Genomic DNA, 21710 nt, shown 5'->3' with positions numbered 1-21710 from the left:
GGTGCTTGAAAATGGGTACTGAGGGGATGTCAGGGTAAAGTTTTTCACACAAGAGCAGTGGGTACATGGAATGCACTGCCAGTGGCAGTAGTGAAAGTGGATGGAATGGGGGCTTTTAAGAGCTCTGAGATAGGTACATGGAGGGCTATATGGCAGAAAAATTCTAGGCAGTCTCTAGAGTAGGTTACATGGTTGGCACAACATTGAGGGCAGAAGGGCCTGCAAAGTGCTGTAAATTTCTATGTTTATGACTCCACATTATACAGACTCACTTTCAAGGATGCTACTATTCAAGTACTCTGTATATTTATTTACTTATTTTTTTATTTGTAATTTGTTGTCTTTTGCACATTGCCAGTCTTTGTGTGCAGTTTTTCATTGATTATTGTAGTTCAATTTTCTTGCAGGTATTTATAATTAATTTCAAGATAGCATACAGTGACATATAGTTTGATAACAAATTTACTTTGAACTTGAACTTTGTCGCCTTCACTGGGTCTGACATTCTTTTTTTTTAAGATGAGTTTTTAAAAAAAAACAATCAACTTACGCAAGCTCGGAGCGAGCATAGTAGTAGTAGTATGGGCAATAATGACCGGGTGACCTACCTTGTCTTTATTGACGCTGTTTAAGGGTTAACATTTCACCCCTGAGAGGGGTTGGAATTCTTTTACATCAGAGTTTCAGTTAAAATCCTCCAGATTCCCCCAGCCCCAACTGTAGGGACTGCCTCGGCCTTTACGAGGCCTGAAATGAACCGCCCCTTCCCACCCCCGAGGTGAAGAAATAGGAGTGGAGGCTGCGGGCGGCGAGCAGAGGGGCCCGACGCCGAGTCTAGACGGCTCAGCTTCAGCGGGTTAATAATTAATGCTTCACCAACAGAAGAGGCTCACGCTGGGAGCGCAAACAAACAGGCCTGGTGGTCGGTACAGGCACAGAGATACAGAGAGTAGCCCTATCTGACAAGAGAATTGGCCACGGGAGAGTTTCACACTACTCGCTAATCCGCTGATTGTCGAGAATCGTAAATTCCTTAAAGAATGTCGTATTACCTGCAAATTGAACTGCGGTGGATTTTTTTTAATAATGATTTCACTGTCTGATTTTCGGATGGTGGCTGCTTCTTAATCTCGGTAATGAGGACTTGGCGAATAAGAGCAGACTAGGCCGCAGAGCCTGACGGTTGCCATGGTGACAAAGTTTTTGCCTGCTGCTTGTGTCCTGCTCCGCGAGAATCGGGATTATTATCACTGACATGTGAAAATTTATTGTTTTGTGGCAGCAGAGCAGCGAAAAACATAAATACTATAAATTACAATATAAAATAAATACTGCAAAAGTGAGGGAATGTTTGTGGACTGTTCAGAAATCTAATGGCAGAGGAAAAGCTGTTCCTAAAATGTTGTGTCTCTTCAGGCTCCTGTAACTCCTCCTTAATGGTACTAATGCCAAGAGGGCACGTCCCAGATGATGAGGGTCCTTAATGATGAAAGCTGCCTTCCTGAGGCACCGACTTTGCTGGTGGGAAGTCTTAGGCCTATGACAGAGAGGGCTGAGGCCACTTTGAGAAGACAAAACTAAAAATAAGGTTTTCTTTATATTAAGTATTCCCATTTCAATCAGAGGCTCAGCTCGTCCCTCCAGTATCAAGGTGAAGACAGGAAGGAAGCTGCTCAAACCCCCTGCCCCCATGCACTGGATTGGTTGACAGCTGATCCATCTTCTCACCTTTGTGCCATGTCCTACTCCACTTAATGGAAGCCCAAACCAGTTGAAGAGCTTATTCTTAGCAGCTCGGATTTAAGTCAGGGCCTCTGATGATTCTCAGAGGATTGGTGTAAAAGTCTAGCTGGTGGCAGGCAGGAAGTCTGTACTGTCATCTGTTGCCTGTGGTGGGTGTGGACCATGAGATCCTGTGCCAGAAGACGATGAGAAATGATCCTTCCAGATCCGGTGGAAATTCCTGACTTTTCACTTCATTGAGTAAAATTCAACAAAATTCAGGAAGAGGAAACGAAAGGTCCATGAGCCAGTCCTCATTGGGGAATCAGAGGTGGGGAGAGTCAGCAACTTTAAAGTTCTCAGTATTATCATTTCGGAGGACCTGTCCTGGGCCCAGCACTTAGGTGCAATTATGAAGAAAGCAGTTTACGATGGTTCAGCATGACATCTAAAGCTTTAACAAACTTCTATAGATGTGTGGTTGACAGTATATTGACTGGCTGTATAACTGCCTGGTATGGAAACACCAATACACTTTGATAGAAAATCTTACAAAAAGTAATGGATACAGCCTAGTCCCTCATAGGTAAAGCTCTTTCCCACCATCGAGCACATCCACACAGTCCACTGTCGCAGGAAAGCAGCATCCATCATCAAGGACCTTCAACCAGGTTATGCTCTCTTCTCACTGCTGCCATCAGGAAGGAGGTACAGAAGCCTCAGAACCCACACCACCAGCTTCAGGAACAGCTATTACTTCTCAACCAGCAGACTCTTGAACCAAAGGGGATAACAACTCAACTTCACTTGTCCCATCACTGAACTATTCACATTTTCAAGGACTCTTCATCTCAGGTTTTATATTTATTGCTTATTTGTTTTTTATTATGATTGTTTTTCTTTTGTTTTTGCCCAGTTTGCATACTTTCACACACTGGTTGTCTGTCCTGTTCGTGCAATCTTTTGTTGATTCTATTATGGTTATTGGATTTATTGAATGTGCCTGCATAAAATGAATTGCAGAGATGTATATAATAACATGAATGTACCTTGATTATACATTTACTTTGAAATTAGAACAACTTGCACTTGTGGCCAGCACTATTGTTATAAGCACAACTGTCCTCTCCCCCTCTGAGACCTGGTAGGGCAGTGGGACACACACTTCCCCCTCTGGGACTGATTCTTTCTCATACCCTCTTTCTCCAATGGGATAGATCATTCATACACCAGGTTGTGTTGGAGGGAACTGCAGGATGGGTTTGAGGATCACGGGAAATTGAGCTGCCAGGGGTTAGAAACCAGGTGGACGGAGGGGATGGGGTGCTGATAAAGGGAGGGGTTCAGGCTAAGGTACATGGGGGGGTGGAAGATAAGGGCAGTGTCTGTGTAAGAGAGCGTTTGAGTATCTTGGTTGAACACTGCCCCTCCATGCTTAGTCCTAGAGGGGGGGAGAGGATGCTTGGACCCACTGCCCTCAAGGAGGAAGAGGACAGTGTGTAACCCTGGTCCCTGGAGGTTGAGAGGGGGGCGCGAGAGGACAGTGTGAGACCCTGGGACCTTTGTCGTGGAGGTGGGGAAAGGACGGTGTGCAGTCCCGGGTAGGGGTGGGAGAGGACAACATACCACCCAGGTCCCAGGAGGTTGTGGTCAGAGAGGACAGTGTGTGAGACCTTAGTTGTGGAGGGGGTAGAGAACAGCATGTGACTGGGTTGTGGAGGGTGGGGAGAGGGCAGTGTCTGACCCGATCCCCAGGCAGGGTGGGGTGGGGGGGGGGGGAGAGGACAGCATGAGGCCCTGGAACAGAGGGGTGGGTGGGGGAAAGAGAACAGCATGCATTCCCAGTCCAGGAGAGGTGGGGGAGAGGGCAATGTGTGACCCAGTCCTGAAAGGGGGGGGAAGAGAACCCACTGTCCCACCCAGTCCCAGTGCCTATGTGATAGTTTGTGTACACATACACTACTCGATCAGAGCCTCCTGTGACAGTAACTGCAACCCATTTTAACAGAATGCATAGACCCACTTCTTCTATTGACAGTGAAGGAGAAACAACATACCCCTTTCACTCCCCCCACCCGCCCCAACCTGAAGGGAGGAGGATCGCGGCATCGATTGCTTCAAGGTGCCTGTGTGTGCAAACTCCCTCTCTCACGTGCCTTGTTGCTGATTAGGATTCAGAGCAGCTCAGAGTGAGTCATGGAGTGATGTCAGTGCTGTTGAAGGGGCCTTTGTGTGACCGAGGAGACGAGTAATGAATTAAATTGGAACCGCAGAGCCAGCAGGCATCTTCTCAGGCCCTCCCCCAGGATCTCTCTGCTCTCCTTAACTTCAGTGCTGAGGTGAGACAGGTGGGAACGGCGAGTTCTTCCGGAGCTGGAGGCGCCTGCCTGCCATTTTGGGAGGTGGGACACCCTTTCCGTTCACACCACATTCCCAAGGCACGGACTCCAGCATCATCCCGAGAGTCCTTTCTCCCCTTCAGCTTCCCCCATGGCAGGAACACCAGCATCATCCTGTGTACCATAAGGAGGCATCGCTTTACAGCAGCAACAGCTCTGACCACAGTTCAATTCCCGTCGCAGCCCATAAGGAGTTTTCACGTTCTCCCCATGACCACGTGAGTTTCCTCCAAAAATGTATATGTTCGGGCTAGTGAGTTGTGTGCATGTTATGTTGGTGCTGGAAGCGTGCTGACACTTGTGGACTGCCCCCAGTACAATCCCTGATTTGATTTGATGCAAATGGTACAGTTCACTGTATGTTTTGACGTACATATGACAAATAAAGCTAGTCTCCCTTTCCTCCTCTCAGGAATTGGGGTGGGAGAGGAACAGGATTTGCCTGTTTGCCAAGGAGGTTTGAAGGACTTCCCTTGAGTCATTTCCTGTGCCCAACTGGGTAATTCCATGGCATCAGAAAACAGGAAAATGTGCCAGGAATCTGGTGTCCGACAGGAGAGTGGGATGGGCAGCATGAGATCCCAGATGGTGGGACATTGGTCAAAGGGGAGGTCACCATTTTTGACTTGGTTCTCCTACCAATGGTTTTGGAGGCCCCTTTCTCCAGTACCATTAGGTACCTATTAGGGGTACTCCTAGTCTCAGAAAGATAGAAGACTTGATAGATAAGGTCCATTCTCATTGGTGATGTTGCTAGAGTGATAAAGGTTACTTCCTTGAGAGCAGAAAGTAATGTTTGGAGAGGAAGAATTTCTTTTCCCCTTGGAATCTGGAATGCACTGACTGAGACTCAGTGTTTAAGTTTCTGTGCAAACATTTTAATTGCGAAAGTGTGTAAAGCTATTGACCAAGTGCTGGTAAATTGGATTAGCATACACCATTGGTTCTGAAACTAGGGTCCACGGTCCCCTTACTAATGGTATTGGCCCATAAAAGAAGTTGGCAACCCCTGGTGTACATGGCTGGCATGAACACTATGGACCGAAGGGCCTGTTTCTGTGTTGTATCACTGCATTGCTGGAGGTGATGTAGTTGGGAAGTTTCCAGACACAAAAGTTCAGACTCTCCCTCAGGCTAGAGAAGAATAAGTATAAAGATAGAAGTTTAGAGGGATGTGGACCAAATATGAGACCCAACTTGGGTGGATACTTTGGTCAACATAGTCAAGTTGGGCAGAAGGACCTGTTTCCTTGCTGTTTGACTCTGAGAATCTGGGATGTGTTTCTTTGTTACAAATTATGGAAGGAACTCTCTTGAACATATGGGCTTGAGAGAGGGGCCCTGGACTTGTAGGATCACCCTCTTGCCTATGGGTTTGAGGCTTCCTTGGGCCACCCAACTGTTGGACTGCCTGACCTGTCTGAACCGACTGCAGTGGACGCACTACTGAATGGAGTCATGAATGTCTCAGGACTGTGCACAATCCAAGCCTGTCTGTCCCTGTACTCAGAAGAAAGCAACAGAGATGTTGTGCTTTGAAAGTCTCTCCAGGTGTTCTGGGCAATAGTTTACAATATCCCCCCCCCCCCCCCCCCCCGCGCATTGTTTGTGGGATCTCACTGTGCAAGACTTGCCCTCTGGCTACTGTGCCCCTTGTGTGACAAGTTCCCCTTCTCTTATGCCTATGGTGACACCCCTCCAGAATACACGGGTGCCCATCTTGCCATATCAACTCCTTGAAAACTTGCTGTGCAGAACCAAATTACCCACCCCGCCCCCGCACATGAGTGCGGCTGCACGTCTGAAATTTCTCTCCCACCCCCAATCCTCTCTTTCCTCTCCATTGTCCCGGTCACTGCCCACCCTCGTCCGGACTATCCGCTCAGCCCTTTGGGATCTTGCTGTGCAGAAGTAAACGTGCGGTTACACTTCCAGTGTTTCTCTCCACCCCGGCTCCCTCACGTGTGACCTGGCCACCGCCCACCCATCACTTTTCTACCCCATCTACGTCCTGTGCGCTGGGTTATACTTTAAATAACTGCCCCTCTGCCCCTCTCCCTTTACAGTTGGCTACCGACCACACTCTTAGACTAACCAGTCCTCAGCCTCGTGGGATCTTGCTGTGCCTCGATTGGCGTCCCTATCCCCGCGCCCAATGACTGTGGTTCTAAAGCACAGCTGCAAAAGGATGGGGACCTCTAGATTTTACACTTCGAAAAATACAGAAAAGAGTGGGCGATGCCCCTGATATTTGCATCTCCGTCTTGATACTAAGTGAGCGAGCGGATCACAAAGAGTTAACGGTGGGATCTTCAACCACCACCCCCACTCCGGCACTGCACCATACTCTGGAGGAGTTGGGCCGCGTGTTTCACTGTTTTGCGGGAAACACTTGTCCCTTTACGGTTACACGCTAGTGTAGTTGCGAATTCCCATTTCAACGTAAGGAATGCAAAAGAGGAGGGAAAATAACTCCCGTTCCCCGGGTCTACAGGAGAACTCTCTCCGCCCCGGCTCAACACGAAGGCACAAAGATTGTTCTTCAAGCCCAGCCTGCTCCCCCCCTCCTTGAACACCTGTCTGTTAACCTCTTCTGCGCCGAAATTCCAGCGAGACTTGTAGCCCGGAGACGAGCCCTGATCTTGTTTATGGGCAGACCAGCGTGCCAGAGGTCGCTGCCAGCGCGGAATTCATTGTGTTCGGAATGAACGGAGGTGCTGTTTATTCAACCGCGTCGCTGCCTGGTTGGTGGGAGGGGGAGCGGAGTAAACTCGCTCTTTTGTGCTAAGTCACAGTTTTGCGAAGCCTTTCACCCCTGCCTTTGTCAGTGCACGGAGTTGCTGGTCGCACTAACCGGCTGGCGTTTTAAAATCACCCACTGCTTCACGCACGCCCCAAAAAAATTCAACTGACCGGCGTCGAAAGATATCTACCAGGAACCCCCGTGCAACGTTGCCTGCGAGGTGGAGGTTCCTCGACGAGAGGGTCGACCGGGACATTGTTCAGCGCCTCCTGAGCCACCTTGTTAATCTACAATCTGGGAGAGGGTCACCGAGCGAAGCAATCGGCCCCAGCGCGCAGATTCATCCCTTCCGAGACAACTTGCGCCCGGTAACTATACGGGGAGGATCTCTGACGGGGTGGGTGATCTGAAGAAAAGCATTTTGTTTTCTGGTGAGGTGGTTGTAACCTGGAGGACAGTGCTCCAAAGGTGCGGCGGAGGCAGACGCTCGTAAGATTTTTAAAAAGTGTTCTGTCGAGCACTTGATTCGCTAAATCGTGTTGGTAAATGGATTGGGGAGCTACACACACACAGAGCTAGCGTGCAGAAAAGTCTCCTTCTATCCCGTATGGGTGTGCTGAGGGCGAACGAGATTGCTTAGACTGGATTTGTTCCCGCTAGCATGTAGGAGACGACGGTGACCTTAACAGAGTTTATAAAAATATAATAAAGGGCGTGGATAAGGTAGGTTGCCGAAGTACTTTTCTTGGGGTGGGGCTGTCTAAAACCAGAGGGCACAGATTTCAGGTGACAGAGATATTTAAAGGAGATCTGATGCAAAAAGCTTATTCGCACAGAGTGGGGGGGGGGGGGGTACACGGAATGATCTGCCCCAGTGGGTGGTAGAAGTGGATAGTATTATGGTATTTGGATAGACATGTGATTTTGAACATTGTAGGGTGTGGGTCAAATGAGACTAATATATATAGACCCTCATGGTTGACATGGGCCAGTTGGGCTGAAGGACGTTAATCTGATGTAATAATACTCAATGTGTGGATTCCTTAAATAGTTCAGGTGTGGACTAGTTACCTGAGTGAACTGACCTGAGCATTTAATCGCTGTCATAGAATCATACAATTTGGAAATATCTCCTTCAGTCCAGCTGGCATGCCAACCAAGATTCCCATCTAAACTGGTTTTATTTGGCCCATGTCCCTCTAAATCAGCAGACCCCAACCATTTTTTTTAATACCTTGGACCCCTACCATTAACTGAAGGGTCTGTAGACCCCAGGTTGGGAATCCCAGTCTAATTCTTTCCTGTTCGAATTTTTTAATTGTACCAGTCTCAACTATTAATTCCATATTCTATTCTGACCACCTTCTAGGTTAAAAAAAAGGTTGCCCATTAGGTTCCTATTAAATCTCTTCCCTCTCACCTTAAACCCTTGTCCTCTGGTTCTTGATTCCCTGACACTGGAAATTACCTTGTCTATGTCCTCATGATTTTACACACCTCTACAAGATCCACACTACATTCTATTAGATAAAGTCTCAACATGTTCAACCTCTCTCTCTTTATCACTCCCAGCAACTTCCTTGTAAATCTGCTCTGCAGCCTTTCCAGCTTTGAAGCAGCCTGTCATCTAAAGAGTTAATGCTTGATCAGCAGGATGGAAGGGTTGGTGTGCTGCAGCTTTGGTTGTGATCACACTGGACGTTGTAGCACAGATCTGGGGATTTAGTCTCCCTGTTGACTTTGCTTGGAGCTCTGAACGTGTTTGCTCACAGGCACCTTTGTTAAGTGCTGTCTAACCGAGGGTTAACTGTGCAAGCAGCATGAGTCGCTGAGGATTGATCAGTGGAACCTTTCTGTCTGTGTGGTACTGGGGGACAGGTGGTGGGGGGGAGAGCGATTGGCCGATGCACAATGGGTACCAGAAGCCATCGGCTTTCATGGCAACAGTGCCTCAGGGTTAAATCGCACAGGTGTGCCAGACATTCCCCAACTTGCTGTCATTTCTAGCAGCTTCATACAGTCACACAGCACAGAAACAGGTTCTTCAGCCTACAATTGGCTCATATCTCTCTAAAACTTTCCTAGCAATCTACCTGTCCAAATGTCTTTTAAATTATGTCAATCTATTTCTTCTGGCAGCTCATTCCATATACGGACCCATCTCTGGGTGAACAAGTTATCTTTCATGTTCCTATTAAATCTCTCCTCTCTCACCTTCTGTCCATATCCTTACCATTCCTATCCCTGTACCCGTCCACGAGTCTTTTAAGTGTTAATGTACCTGGGTCAAGCACTTCCTTTAGCATCCTGTCCCTGTGGGTGGAAAAAGTTGCCCTTCAGGTTCCTATAAATCTCTCTCCTCTCATCTTAAAGAACGCTCTAGATCTGGGGAAAGGCCTGTGTGTATTCGCACTGTCTATATCCCTCATGATTTCGTATACCTCCATAAGGTCACCGCTCATTCAACTATGCTCCACTGAATTAAGTCTCAGTCGCTCAGGTCCTATGCCATCCCCATAAATCTCCTCAGCGCTCTTTACAGCTTAATGGCATCTTTCCTATAGTGGGGTGACCAAAACTGAGCACAACATTCGATTACTGTGTGTAGCTAGTGATTCCTGCCGGCCACTCAGTTAATTCCCAGGATGCTGGATGCTTAACAGGGATAATTCTGTGATTTCTGGCATTTGTGGGGTTAAATCTGTCATCAGAATCCTGAAATCTAGGATTGATTTCAGGGATTCTTAGCAGTATGGAGGGCTATGGTCCCGGTATAGTTTGATGGAAGTAGGCAGTTTAAATGGACTCGGCAAGGACGAGATGGGCTGAATGCCCTGTTTCTGTGCTGTATTTCTCTATGACTTTATGGGGTTAAGTCCCAGGACTTCCTGGTAGTTGTAGGATTAATCTTCAGGATCTGTGTACTAGGGTTAGTCCTGGGAACCCTCACAATTGTAGGGTCAGTTCCAGCAATTACAAGGTTAACTCTCAGGACCCCTGTCTTCCCTCCCCCCCAACCACCCCCAAAGTCCTCGGCAGCAACAGAGTTAATTCTCAGCTCTCTCAGCAGCTAAAGTGTTAATCTCTGAGTCACCCACCAACTGTGCATTTGACCCGTCAATTACAAATGCACAATGTGTTGCTGGCAGCTGTATCAACAGCCATTTTCACTTTTAAACAGTGACTTTGTCCCAAACGAGTCTCACCAGTGTTATCAAACAAATGTTGACACTCTGGCATCAGAGACGCTATTAGAACAAATGTTTGGTTCTACAGCAGAATGCTAAGGTGCCTTTTACAGGGAGGATGTAGAGGCAGTGCTGTTTAGGGATGAAATTTCAGAGTGTGGCTGCAGAAGGTGCTGTCTGATGGGCATGGTATTAACTGAGCCTCCATGTGCTCTTCAGGTGGCTGGTTAGTTTTTCTTTCCAGCGACACCGGCACAGTGGTTATTCTCTCAAGGAGTTAGTGCTGCTGCCTCACATCTCCAGAGACCAGGGTTTGATCTTGACCTTGGGTGCTGTCTGTGTTTATGGAGTTTGCACTTTCTCCCTGTGAATGAGTGGGATTCCACCCCGGGTGCTCCAGTTTCCTCCTCCATCCTGACAATGTGTGGCTGGTAGGTTAACTGGCCTCTGGTGATTAGGGCGGGAAAAGTATTAAAAGGGATTTGAGGGACTTTGAAAGGATGAATAAGGTGCAGTGTTACAGGGAGTGTACTGATAGGAGTCAGTGGGGATCAGATAGAACAGTGCAGGCTATTTGGCCCACAATGTTGTGCCAACCCTTTAATCTACTCTGATCAATCTTACCCCTCCCTCCTACATAGCATTTCATTTTTCTAATACCCATGTGCTTATCTAAGAATCTATTACTGTCCCTAATGTATCTGCCTCTATCACCACTTGGAGCACCCACCACTCTGTAAGAAAGAAAATTACCTCTGACATCTTCCCTATATTTTCATCCAAACACCTTAAAATTTATCCCCCCCCCCCCCGTATTACCCATTTCTGTCCAGGGAAAAAGTCTGGGCTGTATTTCCATTTCCCAGTGTTGAAATAAGCAAGCTTAAGTACAAACAAAGCCATTTGTCTGCTCTTTCAGTTGCTGCCTGTGGGATCTTGCTATGTCCAAAAGCCGTCAAAGTTGGACGTTGGTGTGGGCTAGGTAGGTGGCTGATTTGCAAACAGCAATATCCCATAAGAGCAAACAGAGGCAAATACTTTTCCTTGGGTAATAAACCTGTTTAATAGGGAAGGGTTCAATTGGTTGGATTATATTCCCTGGAGCATAGGAGAATTACGGGAGATTTGATAGAGCTATACAAAACTATGAGCAGTATGGTTAAGATAAATGCAACCAAGCTTTTTCCACTGATGTTGGGTGAGACTAGAACTGGAAGTTGTTAGTTAAGGGTGAAAGGTGAAATATTTAAGAGGAATACAAGGGGAAACTTCTTCACAGGGTGGTGCGAGTGTGGAGCAAGCCGCCAGCGGAAGTGGGGGATGCAGGTTCCATCTGAACATTTGACAGAAATTTGAATGGGAGGGGTATGGAGGGCTATGGTCAGAGAGCAGATTGATGGGATTAGACCTATCACTATTTCAGCATGGAATAGATGGAATGAATGGTCTGTTTCTGTGCTTTAGTGTTTTATGAATCTAGACAATGTGCTGGATATGCCCAGGAGGCCAGGCGGCCTCTGTAGAGGGGAGAGAGGAATCATCAATACTTTGGCTCAAAACCCTGAATCAGGGAGCAGGCAGCTGGTGTAAAAGGGAGAGTGCGCGTGGTTTGATAATGACCAGAGTGACTGGTGGACTGAGGAGCAGTGAAGGATGACAGGCAGCTCAGGCCAGGTTGGGGAAGGATGAGGCAGGCGGGTAGTCAATGGGGTAGGGATTGTAGGTGTGAGGCAGGCAAATAAGACTGCAGGTGGAGTGAAGTGTTGTAGGGTGAAGCTACAGGCAGCTGGGAGGGTGATGAGCAGAGATGCAAAGGTTACCAGCGCTGGAAACTGACTACAGGAAAGTGATAACGTGAGCCACTTGCTCCTCAATGTTTCTCTCGCAAGTTTGTTATCATAGACATACACACCCAGCTATAAACACCATTTAAATTAACCCTTGCAACAGTGGCTCTGTACATTGCAAGACAATGACAAACATAAGTTAAGAAGTTGGGAGCTTAACATTATATCAAAAAGATGGGTAGGTAGGCAGAGGGGATTGGGTGGCTCTGTTGGGTTTTAAAAAAAAGATATCAAATTCTTAGAAGGAGGTGACATAGGACTGGAAGATGTAGAATCCTTGTGGATAAGAAACTTCAAGGGCAAAAAGACCCTGATGAGAGTTATGTACAGGCCTCTGAACAGTAACCAGGACGTGGGATGTGCCCTCAGTAATTTCTGAAGTAATTACACACTCGGCACAGTTTTGTGGGCCAAAGGGCCTGTATTGTGCTGTAGGTTTTCTATGTTTCTATGAAATAGAAAAGGCATATAAAAAGGGGCAATATTATGATAGCTATGGGGGATTTCAATATGCAGGTAGATTGGGGAAAATTAGGTTGATGTTGCGTTCCAAGAGTTGGAATTTGAAGATTGCCTACGGGATGGTAGATCACCTTGTTGAACCCTTGTTGGGTGTTGTGTAATGAATCAGATTTGATTAGGGAGCTTAAGGTAAAGGAACCTTCAGGAGACAGTGATCACATGATAGAATTCACCCTGCAGTTTCAGAGGAAGATGATGCTCAGATGTATCAGTATTACAGTGGAGTAAAGGGAACTTCAGAGGCATGAAAGAGGAGTTGGCTGAAGCTGATTAGAAGGGCATGCCAGCAGGAATGATAGCAGAACAGCAATGGCTAGAGTTTCTGGGGGCAATTTGGAAGGTGCAGTATAGGTGCATTCCAGGGATGAATAAGTATTCTCTGTAACCTTAGCTGACAAGGGAAGTCAAACACAGCACAAAAGCAAAAGAGGGGGGCATATAATATAGCAAAAATTAATGGGCGGTTAGGAAGATTTTGAAAATCATCAGAAGACAACTAAACAAGCTATATGGAGAGAAGATGAAACATGAAGCTAGATAATTAAATAAAAGGAGATACCAAAGATTTAATCAGGTATATAAACAGTAAAAGAAAGATGAGTGGATATCACATTACTGGAGAGGTAGTAATGGGTGACAAAGAAATGACAGGAACTAAAGAAGTATTTTGTGCCAGTCATCACTGTGAAAGATGATTTCAGATAATTTCATTGCTGTTACTCGGGAGGAGGTACTTGGGATGCTGAAAGGTCTGAAAGTAGATAAGCCACCAGGATTCGATGGGCTACATTCCAGTGCTCAGGTAGCTGAAGAGATTGTGGAGGCATGAGTAATGACCTTTTCAAGAATCCCTGGATTCCAAAATGGTTCTGGAGGACTGGAAAATTGCAAATGTCACTCCACTCTTTAAGAAGCGAGGGAGGCAAAAGAAAGGAAATTATAGGCCTGTTACCCTGACCTCGGAAGTCGACGGAGTCCGTTATTAAGGGCGAGGTTTCGGGCTACCTAGAGGTACATGATAAAATAGGCTAATATCAGCATGGTTTCTTTGAGGGAAATTTTGCCTGAAAAATCTGTGGAATTCTTTGTGGAAATAAACAGGATAGGCAGAGGAGAATGGTGGATATTGTGAACTTGGATTTTCAGAAGGCCATAGACAAGGTGCCACACATGAGGCTGCTTAACAAGTTAACAGCCCATGGTATTACAGGAAAGTTAATAGTTTGGATAGAAGACTGGCTGGAGGCAAGTACTGGGAATAAAGGGGGCATTTTCTGGTTGGCCAACAGTGACGAGTGGGATCCTAACAATACTTTGGACTACATTTGTCCCACTCCCATCAGGGAGGAGGCTACATAGCATCCACACCAGGACCACCAGACTCAAAAACAGTAGTCATGTATACGAACTATCTTATGTATTTATATTCATTGAGTTTTTCATTATTGTGTTCTTTATCTTACTGTGTTGCATTTTTGTGCTCCATTGGATCCGGAGTAATAATTATTTTGTTCTCCTTCACGCTTTAAAAAAATTTGAATCAGGTCCCACATGGTAGGTTGCTCTGTTAGGTTAGACTGCACAGAATCCAGGGAGACTGGCTGACTGGACGCATAGTTGGGCTGATGGTTGAGGACAGAAGGTGATGTGGAAAACTTGTTTGTCGGACTTCAAACCCGTGACAAGGATTGTTCAGGTCGACTCAAGAATCTGATGTCAGTAGGGAAGGAGCTGTTGTTGAACCTTCAGGTTCCTTCCTGTACCTTTGCCTGATGGCAGCATTGAGCAAGACGCGACCTGGATGTTGGGGGTTCCTGATGACGGATGTCGCCAACCTGAGATGTTCCCTCTTGCAAATATCGTTGATGGTGGTGTGAGCTGTCCATGCTGTTACTGGCTTGACATAACTGTGTTCCTTTGTATTGGTGTCCCCATACCAGGACATAATGCAATCAGTTAGCATACTTTCCACTGTTTATCTGTGGAACGAAGGGTTGATCCTAGGTCCTGTAAAGCAGCAACTTTACCCAGTGCATCGCTGTGCTCTCCTTGCAGGCAAAATTACTGTGAGCAACATACACAAAATGCTGGAGGAACTCAGCAGGTCAGGCAGAATCTATGGAGGGAAATAAACAGTCAACAATTTATACCGAGACCCTTCATCGGGACCGATGAAAGAACTAGGCTCAAAATATCTATTGTTTATTTTCCTCCACGGATGCTACCTAGTCTGCTGAGTTCCTCCAGTGTTTTGTTTGTTGCTCAAGATTTCAGAATCTCTTGTGTCCAAAATTTAATTTGGGAATGCGGTGTCTCTGTGAGCTGACCAAAATGTTCCTTCAGAAAACATGTGAGGTAAAACTGTGAGCTACAGCTGTCTTGTTTTGTTTGTTCCTGCTACAGAGATGAAGAAATGAGGAGCCCCTGAGAAAATTGACAATCAGCAGCGCTAGGAGATCATGGGGACTGCTGTCGTTCTCCTCGTTCTGCTGCTGGGGCTATTCGGTGAGCAGTCAGCGGCAGAGATGAATCTTGGTAAGTCTCCACCACAATCTCTTCCTTCACCTTCTCCCGCTGCTACTCTCTGATGTATTGCAAGATCCCACATTCTTGTGAGAGAAAATGTAAAATTAGCCATTTTGTCAGGAAAAGCAAAGATAACTCGCATTATGTAAATGTTGAGTGTTAAAACAAGTGGTGGGGGGGGCGATGATAGATTATGGGAGGGATAGGTAGAAGTGTAGGATTCTGTTGGCAATCAGTCTGGTTATTGAATGGTGGAGCAGGATTGAAGGGGCCAAGTGGCCTGCTCCTAATCCTAATTCATATGTTCGTCCTTATGCACAGCACTTGCCGGAGGTCCCTCACACCCTGTAACCCTGGTGTGTACGCACAATCACAGGGTGAGTGGGGTCTACTCTGGTAAGCAGATTTCGTATGGCTTAGAAACAGGCCCTTGAGCCCAAATGGTTACTTCTGACAAAGATTCCCATCTAGACTATCTCTTTTGCCTGCACTTGGCCCATAATCCCTGTACCCTTTCTATCCAAGTACCCCTCCAAGTGTTTTTTAAATATCGTAAATAGACCAGCCTCAACCATTTCCTCCGGCAGGTCATTCCTTAGATGGACCACTCTCTAAGTGGAAAAAATTGCCCCTCGGGTTTCTGTTAAATCTCTTTCCTCTCACCTGAAACTTGTGCCCTCTGGTTCTACATTCCCAAGCCTCGTGGAAAGGTCTATACATTTAGCCTATCAATGCCCCTGTTTGTTTATATATGCATCTCATATGATCACCCCTCAGTCTCGTATGCTCAATGATTGAAGTCTCAACGTCTCTTCATGACTCTGTCCGTCAAATCTCAGCAGTGTTCCTGTAAATCTCTGCGCTGTTTCCATCTTAATGGCATCTTTCCTATAGTGGGGTGACCAAAACTGAGCACGTCTCTGTCAACATTAACTAGTCCCTTGAGACCAGGCAACATTCTCATAAATCTTTTCTGCAAATGTCCTTGACTAAAGGGAACTAATTGCAGAGTAATTTGTGGAACGAATAATATATTGCAACTCCAAAGGAGTCTTTCAGCTCATCAGATCGATGTTGGCTCCAAGTGGAGAAAACTCATCTGTCTCCTCTCCTTGCACCTCTCTTTTCCTGAAATATATTCTTGATCCAGCTTGTCCTTCAATTCCCCTTTGATTGTCCTCCCACCAGAGCTACTAAGAGGCAAATTTGCATTTGCTATAAGATTAGCTTTTAAAGATAAGGATTAAAGATTAGCTTTATTAGTCAGATGTACATTGAAGCATACAGTGAAATGTGTTGTTTCTGCATCAACAACCAACACTGCCCATGTGTCACCATGTTTCCAGCACCAACATAGCTCACGCCCACAACTTGCTAACCTTAACCTTTACATCTTTTGGAACATGGAGCATCCAGAGGAACAGGGAGAACGTACGATCTCTTTACAGACGGTGGCAGGAATCTAACCCTGATTACTGTGTTTGTTCTTAATAAAGACGAATAGCTTGGGTAAAAACTAACACATTTTTACTTACAGTATATGGCTTCAGCCTGAAATGAGGTCCCCCAACATCACTTCCAGTTCGGAGTGAACTGCTCGCAACTGATGTTCTTTATGCACACACATGACACATCTTCCGCCTTTTAAAGAAAAAAAACAAACAGAATACTACATCCTCATAAACCTGCAAGAAACAATAATGCTTTCCTGCAAAGATATTTACATCAACTTCAGTTGTAATGAGCAATTAACAGTAAAGTAAGTGTGCTAACCACTACACTACTGTGCCACTTGTAATTAACCTACTGACCCACAGGGAACCAAAACACTTAGGGGTGTGTACCCATGGGGTGACATGGACAGCACGCAGACTCCACACAGACAGCACCGGAGCTAAGTATTGAACCCAAGTCGATTCAGGAGTGAGGTAGCAAGCAGATCTTGCAGTTGTCCAGTTTGGCCAGACTCTTGATGTCTTCAATGTGACTCACTCTTAATTCCCTCCTCGAGTTGGAAATAAGTGAGGACCAAGTTCAAGTTTACTGTTACAGGTGCATGTACCCAAGATACAAGTGACATGAAAATTAACTTGCTGAAGCACAGGACATGACAAACATTTTGTCAAAAGTTAAACAAAATGAACAAAAATAAATTTAATGACAGTGTGGGTTGAGGGAAGGTGTAATCTGAGACAGTGTTAAGAGTATTTAAGGTTGAACCTTAAGGTGTGCGTCTTCAGGCTCCTGTACCTCCTGCCTAATGACAGCATTGAGAATGATGGAAGTCACCTTGAGACATGGAAAAGCAAAGAAACGGGCCATTTAGCGCACAATATGGCACTAAGCTGATTAAGCTTTGTAATGTCTTGAAACCCCGAGACATAAAACTAATTCAAAGGAAAACGAGAGCTGAGAGATGCAAGTTTTAAGTTGGTTCTTTACTTCAAGCAAGAAGCTCAAGTATCACATGGTAGCATGATGACATGTCATTCACATATTTATACATGTAACCCGTAATGAATTAGTTAAGTGAGCAAGAATGCTTTATAAAACTAATATATTGCTCAAATCTTAAACACACAACAAACCTATCGGCAACCAATCCCCTCTGCTTGCACGTGGTCCATATCCCTCCATTCTCTGCATTCATGTGCCCATCTATGAGCCTCTTAAAATTTTCAGTGGTATCTGCCTCTGCCACCACCCCTGGCAGCACAATTCGGGCACCTGCCACTCCATTAGTAAAATAAAACAAAACTTGTCCCACACATGGATCCTGTGCATTGGGGTCTCCATACTAAACAGTGATGCAACCATTCAAAATGATCCCACAGATCAGTAGAAATTTGCTACAGTACAAGACCAAATCTCCTCAAACTCCTAATGAGGTATAGCTGCTGCCTCCTTCAGGAATGTCAACAAAGGGGAGAGTTTCTCAGTCATTCACCATGGTGGTGAGACCCTGCTAGGCTGTCAGGTGGGGGCACAAGATTGTGGGACCGCTTTGTTGAGGTCACCCATTTCAATTCAACTTCCTATTTCTATTTTGACATTTCTGTTCTGGCTTCCTGTACTTGCACGATGATGTCAGGAGGAGCAACACCTCATATTTAGTTCGGGTAGCATCCATCTTGATGGCGTGAACATCGATACTTAATTTTATCTTTTTTTAATCCCTTCCCCCTCTAAAACCTGGTCATTTTCATTTTCACCCTCCCTATTCCTCTCTAATTCTAGTCCCCATTCTGGTTATCCTCTTACCTCTTCTCTTCACCTCACCTGCCCATCACCTCCTCCTAGTTTCCCTCCTTCCCTTTCTTCTATGGCCCACTGTCCTTCGGCCTCTTACCTCATCACTTTTCACCTGCCAGCTTCTTAACTCATCCGCATGATTCCAAGTATTATCAAAAAATGTAAGCAGTATACGATCCTGAGATTCACTTCCCCATAGACAGCCATGAAACAAAGAAAACCATGAACCTGTTTAAATAAAAACATCAACCCCTCTTCACAAAAAAAGGAAGTGTGCAAATGGCAACAAAAGAAAGCGAAACAGAAATATAAAGTACAGAGTCCAGGCATATTCAAATCCCATCCACCTAGTCTCAACTAACCCCTGCCAGCTCATCCTCTTTCAAATTCTCCATCTCCTGCCTTCTTCCCACTTCCTTTCCAGTCCCGATGCTGACTCTCAGCCCGAAACATTGACTGTTTATTCCCCTCTACAGATGTGGCCTGACCTGTTGAATTCTTCCAGCATGTTATGTGTGTTGCTCAGGTTTCCAGCATTGGCAGAGCTTAAGTTTATGACCAGCAAACTGCCTGCCTGCCTGCCAGGGAACTTTCATGAATCAGCACGCCCTCTCCAGTCTGCTCAAGGTGACCTTGACAGTCAAGATTAAGTGGGAGTCTGACATCCCTTGAAGAATGTGTGATGCTTGGACTGAGATGTGTAACATTCCTCCTGAATTGCCATGGCTGATGCTGGAGGCTGCTTTCCTTTGGAATCTCCAGTAAAGGGAAATAGTCCTATATCCTCCTTCCCTGGCTCACTACTACCCCTCCCCCTCCCCCCGAAGCGTTCTTCCCATCCCGTACCACCGTGTGAGATTTCACACCCTTTGCTCTCAGCAGTCAGTGTGGCTGCTGTTCCCAGGACTATCCAACTGACAGACACAGTCGCAGCTGTGTTCAGCTGTCCTATGGCTGCCTGCGTGTGGGTAAACAGTGATTGGGGGGGGGCGGGGGGGGGAGAGAGCTCGGACCATAGATCCTACAACTCCTGCAGCTGTGTTGTTTGACTGTTAACTTTCTCAGGGCTGAGTTGCTGCTGGTCGGTGGAGTTATGTTTACAGAGGGCTGTGGGCTTCCAGTGGTTTGCAAACCACTCGTGTCCTCTGTGGCACTTCCCACTGACTATTCTGTTTGCACCGCCAAAATGCTCTCTTATTTTCTGCTTCCCACCATGTTTTCTCCTCAGCACTCAATTTTTTTCCCCCCTTCCCACTGTCCCCACCTTGTGACCCTTCCTGCTGCCCCCGCCTTGCCCTCTCACCCCATCCCTGCCTCCTTTCCCTTCCCCCGCCCCCAGTCTCACCTCGACCCCCCCCCTTCCCCCCACCTCCCTCACCCTCGCTCCCCACAGTCCTCTTGCAGTCCGAAGACAGAGCGGTCCGTTGGTAATTTGGTCATTGTAATTTGTCCTGTGATTAGGCTAGTGTTAAATAGGCGAGTGACTGGGCGATGTGGCTCGATGCACTGGAATGGTCTGTTGCATGGTATTTCTAAACAAATAAGTATAATGCTTAGGCTTTATAAGGCATTGGTCTGACCACTTGGATTATAGTGAGCAGTTTTGTGTTCCTTATCTAAGAAAGGATATGCTGACACTGGAGAGGGCCCAGAGGACGTTTACCAGTATGATCCTGGGAATTAATGGGTTATCATGAGTGTTTGGCTCTGGGCCTGTACTTGGTGCTGTTGAGAAGAATGGGGGGGGGGGGGTATCATTGAAACTATTGAATGTTGAATGGCCTAGACAGAGTAGATGTGGAGATCATGTTTCCTATAGTGAGAGGGTCTAGTACTGGAGGTCATGGACACAGAAGAGGATATCCTTTAAATAGAGATGAAAAGGAATTTCTTTAGCCAGAGAGTGGAAACAATTCCCTGCTTCCATCTCCACCATTACACCTCCCTCCTCCTTGTCCTCTTCATATTGGTATTAGAGAAACAATCAGCTCCCTCTTCCGATTTGAGGTTGACCAGATCCTCTGGACAAGCTCCTGGTTATTTGTCCTTCTGTTGCCAGTGGGACCTGCACCCTTCCTCAGCTGTGAAGCAACTGGAGATGCCACCAGGACTTGTGTAGGGTTAGTAGATGGTTTAAATGACAACCTGATGGACAGCACGGGCTCTGTGGGCTGCAGGCCCTGTTTCCTTCCTGTCTGACTTAGTGACCTTGTTGGAGAAGGGGAATTGTGTCTACGGATGCCACCTGCTCCAGTGATGGGTGAGTGTCAGTGCCCATCTTGCCCCTGGGTGCAGCTGCACTGATCGGGCAGCATGCCCCTCCCTGGGGATTCTGCTGAAATCTCCAGGAACAATAGGTGGCGAGACTGTGAGTTACTCATTAATGGTTGCTATGGACTGTGCCAGGCCACATGGTGCTGGGAATTCCTGGAAAATGTCCCAGGAGCAGATTGTGTTAATTACCAGTAAAAGTTCTATGTGTCTCTTTTTTTTACACTTTTTTTTTCTCTGTGTTTCTCTGTCTCTGTCCTCTTCTCCCTCCCTCCTCCCCTCCCCCCACCACTTTTCTGTTTATGTCAATTCCTCTAAGCTTTCCGATGGAGTCTGTCAGTCTCTTGGGCAGCTGATAACAAGACCAACTCTCGTCCCTTAACACTGTCATCTCTCATCTCTTTCTCTCTGCCACTCTGCTGATATTTACGGAGCTCTTGACTTTTCATAAGTGTGCTGGCTGCTTTGGGGATGACCTGTCATACTTGTCTGCTGAGTTAACGAAATTCCTCCTGCTGGTGGGTGAAGAACCAATAATCAGGGATTGCTGAAACTATTAAGACTTCATTTTCCTCATAACGTAGACAGTACATTACACATTCGGAGTTATTAAACTCTCTAAATCTGACACATTCAGGATTTTTCTGATGACGGACCAGGTGTTCTGGACCATTTGATGTTATTACAATTAAGACTCCTTGAAGGGTGTACCGTGGTCACAGTGGTTTTCGAGGGGTCGCTTGCATGGATTTGAATGGCCAGCCATCAGTAATCTGCTGTGCGATTGCTCAGAAATCCTGGAGTTTTCCTTTAGAGAAGTAAAGCATTGCAGCGCAGAAACAGGCCTTTCAGCCCACCTGGTCCATGTCAACCCGATCTGCCTAGTCCCATCTACCTGCAGCCGGGACACATCTCTGTAATCCACTTTCAGCTATGTACCTATTCTAGCTTCTCTTAATTGCCACATTTGAACTTGTATCTGTCACTTCAGCTGGCAGCTCACACCACCCTCAGCGTGAAGATGTTCCTGCTCAGATTCTCCTTGCATATTTAGCCTTTCACCCTAGCCTCTGACCTCTAGTTCTAGTCTCATCCAACCCGAGGGCATAAAGCCTGTTTGCATTGGCCCATTCTGTGCAAAGTATTCAAATCCCAGCATGGGGATCTAAATCAGTCCACAAGCTCCTGTGTACTCCAGTTCAGAGAGACTGTGGCTGGCCTTGTATCCAAGGGCTGCTCT

The 21710-nt window shown here is 46.3% G+C and overlaps 1 protein-coding gene and 1 long non-coding RNA gene across 9 annotated transcripts in view; one reads left to right on the top strand and one right to left on the bottom strand.

The window, feature by feature from the left end:
* Positions 1–1173, bottom strand: part of LOC140718393 (uncharacterized) — a 45465-nt gene extending 44292 nt beyond the window's left edge. The window contains exon 1 of one of the 2 annotated variants that reach the window (XR_012096677.1): positions 1053–1173. This is a non-coding gene — a long non-coding RNA (uncharacterized lncRNA). Of the gene's footprint in view, positions 1–608; positions 808–1052 lie in introns of those variants that run through there. The other variant, XR_012096678.1, reaches the window with a different exon arrangement.
* LOC140718375 (discoidin domain-containing receptor 2-like) overlaps positions 1–21710 on the top strand; it is a 136311-nt gene that overhangs the window by 72986 nt on the left and 41615 nt on the right. For 4 of the 7 annotated variants that reach the window (XM_073032033.1, XM_073032064.1, XM_073032075.1 and 1 more), the window contains exon 2: positions 14825–14956. In XM_073032033.1, coding sequence (XP_072888134.1) covers positions 14881–14956 — 76 coding nt within the window. In that variant the 5' untranslated portion in view covers positions 14825–14880. Of the gene's footprint in view, positions 1–1599; positions 2578–3974; positions 4340–6478; positions 7233–14824; positions 14957–21710 lie in introns of those variants that run through there. The other 3 variants (XM_073032054.1, XM_073032044.1, XM_073032024.1) reach the window with 3 other exon arrangements.

This window comes from Hemitrygon akajei, chromosome 2 (assembly GCF_048418815.1).
Source record: "Hemitrygon akajei chromosome 2, sHemAka1.3, whole genome shotgun sequence".
NCBI lineage: Eukaryota > Metazoa > Chordata > Chondrichthyes > Myliobatiformes > Dasyatidae > Hemitrygon > Hemitrygon akajei.
The sequence above is the reverse complement of the archived record's forward strand: the minus strand, read 5'-3'. Positions and strand labels throughout refer to the sequence as shown.